The sequence below is a fragment of the Bos indicus genome, chromosome 8 (assembly GCF_029378745.1).
Source record: "Bos indicus isolate NIAB-ARS_2022 breed Sahiwal x Tharparkar chromosome 8, NIAB-ARS_B.indTharparkar_mat_pri_1.0, whole genome shotgun sequence".
Lineage (NCBI taxonomy): Eukaryota > Metazoa > Chordata > Mammalia > Artiodactyla > Bovidae > Bos > Bos indicus.
The window spans coordinates 23289239-23293352 of record NC_091767.1 but is presented as its reverse complement, the minus strand read 5'-3'; the positions used below and the strand labels follow the sequence as shown (position 1 = coordinate 23293352).

Sequence of the window (4114 nt, the reverse complement as noted above, 5' to 3'; positions counted from 1 at the left end):
GGGAGTGGGAAGCGGCTCGGCCTTCTGTCCCCACTGATTTGGTTTGTGTACAGATGTCTAGACACCCTCTGCTTGCTTGCCATAAGATTTTACCCCTGAACATGTGAGGCCTTTGTGTGGGCAGACTTCTCCACTGAGGTTCTGAAGAAGATGGAGGTGATGATTTCATCACATCAACGCACATGATTTCAGGTTGCCTGTGAGGCAACTTTATTTACCCTCACTAGAAATTTTTCACTGCTGGCTTATTCCAGTGAGCATCACAGCTCCAAGCGTTTCTCTCTCTTTCCTCCTCAAAACAGATGCCCCAAAACATGCAATGTGTTGCAATATCTTTTGTGTTGCCATAGGCACCACTTTGTTTTGCAAGAGGCCCATTTCGTATTTTTTCCCAAGAACCAACACTTTCCTAGTGAGGTTTTCTGGTACCAGCTAAAATAATTACTTCCCTCCTAATATGTAGCGGTCTATGAAGACATGCTGCCTTATATGTGGCATAGCTGTTTAGCATAGGCAAATACAAATGCAGTTTGGGGTTAGCCTCCCTGATTCTTATTAGAATTAATATTAATTTATCATTTATCCTCTACAATGATAAAGATACTGTTAAAAAAAACTTCTTTTGGCTGCACTGGGTCTTTGTTGCTCCACACGGTCTCTTCATTGTGGGGAGAGGACTTCTCTCCTTGACGCGCACAGGCTGTAGAGCTCCTGGGCTCAGTAATTGCAGCACACAGGCTTAGCTGTCCCACAACATGCTGGATCTTAGTTTCCCAACCCAGGATAGAAAGTCTGTCCCCTGCACTGGAAGGCAGATTCTTTTTTTTTACTTTTTATTTTGTATTGGGGTATAGCCAATTAAGAATGTTGTGATAATTTCTGTATACAGCAAAGGGGCTCAGCCATACATATATATGCATCCATTTCCCCCAAGCTCTCCTCCCATCCAGACCACCACATAACATTGAGCAGAGTTCACTGTGCTATACAGTAGGTTGGAAGGCAGACTGTTAACCAATGGAGCACCAGGGAAGTCTCATGGACATACTCTCGATATTCTGGATGGACCAGCATGCTCAGCTGTGGCACAGTTAATTCTGCAGAAGAAGCCTCTCCTCTATCGGCTGGTCCCCTGCACACACCCAGAGCAGACCTTTCCAAGGCTGCCCAAGCCTCTGGCTTTCTCAGTCGATTTAGCCGTTCGGCCCAGGAGAACTTTGGCATCCTCTTGACTGCTCTAGACAGCCCTATCACGCGGCATTTTGAGGTCCGGACTTGTTTTTAACTCCTAGAAGAAAGGAAACATGGGTGCAGAAGGGCTTTTGGCAGAGCTGAGCTGTGGAGTCGCAGACTGTGAGGAGCTGGAGGGGGAGGGAAAGTTTATAGACCCCAACAACAGACGCGCTTCTTGGTCCCACAGCTGGTGTCTTACCCAACTTACGTCAGAAGGGGGAGCTCCGAGTTCATTGTCTGCACAGTAACTTGCCTAACATTTCTTTTCAAAGCTGAATCCCTTAAAGGCAAGGCAGACTCCTAGGCATTTACTCCAGGAGAAAATGCTCAGCACAATGCATGGATGGAGGCAGCTAATGACAGGAACAGTCACCAATTCAGGTTCTCGAAGGGTTCAGTACAAAGACAGTGTCCCAGCCATGCTGGCCAGGCGCCCCAGGAGCTCATAGGGAAACTGTATTTTCCCAGGGTAAGCCCTAGGATAAGTGAGCGCCCCCTCTTCCCTCCTGAACTTCCCTTTCTTCCCTGCTTTCTGGTTTTTCCTTTGGCCTGAAACCACTACATCTGTTACACCTGTCTTGGATTTGGCTTTAGAGAGAATGTGGTTTCAGAGTTGCAGAGCAGCAGGAAAAGCAGATAGGATAGTCCTGTATGAACAAGGAAGGGGGCACGAGGAGCAGACTCGCTTTTCTGGGGGGAAAAATGAGGGAAAAAAAACTAGTTAGATGGCGGGGGTATCAAGCAGAGTCTTTTTTCCCTCTGGCCTCTATGCCCCGGAAGCAGACAGAGACCCCAGCTCTCCTAAGACAACCATACACTTTGGCTGTTTCATGAAGAGTGCAATAAAGGGACTGCTACTTAACAGTTTCACGGAAGTGCCAGGGAACTTCTCACCCGTGGGCATGGCTGGGGGGTGGGGAGGGACATAAATGTTTTAAAATCCTATGGATGGGGGATGTGGAAAGGAAAGCAGGACACCCCACAGAGAATAGGGATGAATTAAGGGCAAACACAAGAGTTGAAATATTCCTCCAGTTACCCTGACAGCCAGGCAAATTCTACATTGAGGGCCAAAGAACCTGGGGCAGAGTGCAGAAAGTAGGCGCCCCTGCTTCTAAGGCCACAGTCATCTGCTTGTGTCTACATTTTAATACTGTAGAGGCTCAGGCCACAATTCTCCTCCTAAAATCACTTCCCTTACCATCTTTTACCTTGTATATTCCACATGACTTCCTTTCATTTTAAATTCATTGAGGGCAGGGGCCACAAACTCTACAACTCGGCAGGCTCATTCTATAAAGAATGTCTCCTACGTGCTCTGCAATTTTAGTAATGTGTTGTCACATAAATCAAGTTGACATTAAAACTGCCACGTTGACTTTCGTGTCATAAATAATTTATTTCTCATATAAAAGTTTAAATAAATAAATAAAGCATAAATCAATTTAAAAATAGCTTAGTCTTTAACTGTCCATTGAAATCCAGTGCATTGCATTGTCAGTTACTTTAATTTAAAGCTTCTGCTGGCTGAAGAGTCTCACCTCAAAGTCACATTGTCCATACCCAGGGCTACAGGTGGGAGATGTTCAGTCACGGAGGCAATCTGTTAGTCTCGTCAGGAAAGAAAAATTCCTGAGTATTTGCACTCGCACGACTGTCCAGGCACACCTGTTGTACTCCTTGGACTTCAGGTACTGCACGAGGTTGAAGTAATATTTCCTCAAGTGAAGAACAGTCGTGTCTCCCATAGTGGAGTTTTGCTTCTGCATTATTTCCTTCTGGATTGGCTGCAGACGATTCATCTGCCCATAGAGTTCCTCAAGGAGGTCCTCGATGATGGTCTCAGACCAGCCAGTGCTGGAGAAGTCTCTGGTGAGAATGCCAAAGATCTGCTGGAGCATCTCATAGATGACCAATATGGCATCTTCCTTCCGGAACTGCTGTGCTTGCTTCATCTCCTCAGGCATCTGGAAGTCCATCCTGGCCTCGAGGCAATGTTGAGGAGTTGACGGTAACTGCCACAGGAGTTTCTGACACACTGCAAGGCTCCGCCTTTGTTGGAATCGAAGCAAGCTGTAGCTCCTGGAAAGAGCTGTGGTGGAGAAACACAGCAGGAGAACCATCTGGAGGAGGCACCGGTGGGTCATGGTGAAATCAGGCACAGGGCTACCTGTTCTGCTAGTAGATGCTGAAGCTGAGTCTTCAAGGGTTTGCAGAGTGAATGGCCTTCGTCCTTGAGTGTGGGCTACTTATACAGACGGCCCTCCATTCTTTCTATTTGAGAGGAATTTCCCACTTTCAGTTCTCCCTTTCAGTTTTCCTGTGTCATTTAAATTATTAATTGCCTCTAAAACTCTTTTCTTTAAGCTCCTTGCTATTTTAAGTTATATATACCACATGGAAAAAAGATATAGAAACTGAGAATTTCTAATATTTTTTAAAGTTTCAATGAATTGCTAAATGTTAAAGAAAAATATAAGCCAAATCTTTTGAACTAGATTATTATAGGATTCTTTTATTTGGAAAAGATTTTTCTTTTTCTCTTTTCATATTATGAGATTTGGGGAGAGAGGGCCTTGTTTGTAAGAGAGTTTTCTTTTTCATAAAAATTAGGTTTAATTCTCAATTCTGCTATTACCAAACAATAATACTTGCAGTTTATGATTTTAAAAGAGACACCTATTTTTTCTACCTATAAGAGAATAATGTTAAACTAAGTTGATGAACAATAAATACATGATATATGTATGATTTAAATTAAATACATGCAGTTTATGATTTAAAAAAAAAGACACCTACTTTTTTCTATCTAAAATAGAGTGATGTTCCTAGAGGGGTGGGATGGGGTGGGAGTGGGGAGGGAGGTTCCAGAGGAAGGGCA

General features: G+C 44.2%; 1 protein-coding gene across 1 annotated transcript; it reads right to left on the bottom strand.

The window, feature by feature from the left end:
• Positions 1-2757: 2757 nt before the first annotated feature.
• Positions 2758-3380, bottom strand: LOC109562675 (interferon beta-2-like). Its single transcript, XM_019965701.2, has one exon. The coding sequence runs from the start codon at positions 3378-3380 to the stop codon at positions 2820-2822; it is 561 nt and encodes a 186-aa protein (XP_019821260.2). The 3' UTR covers positions 2758-2819.
• Positions 3381-4114: the final 734 nt, after the last annotated feature.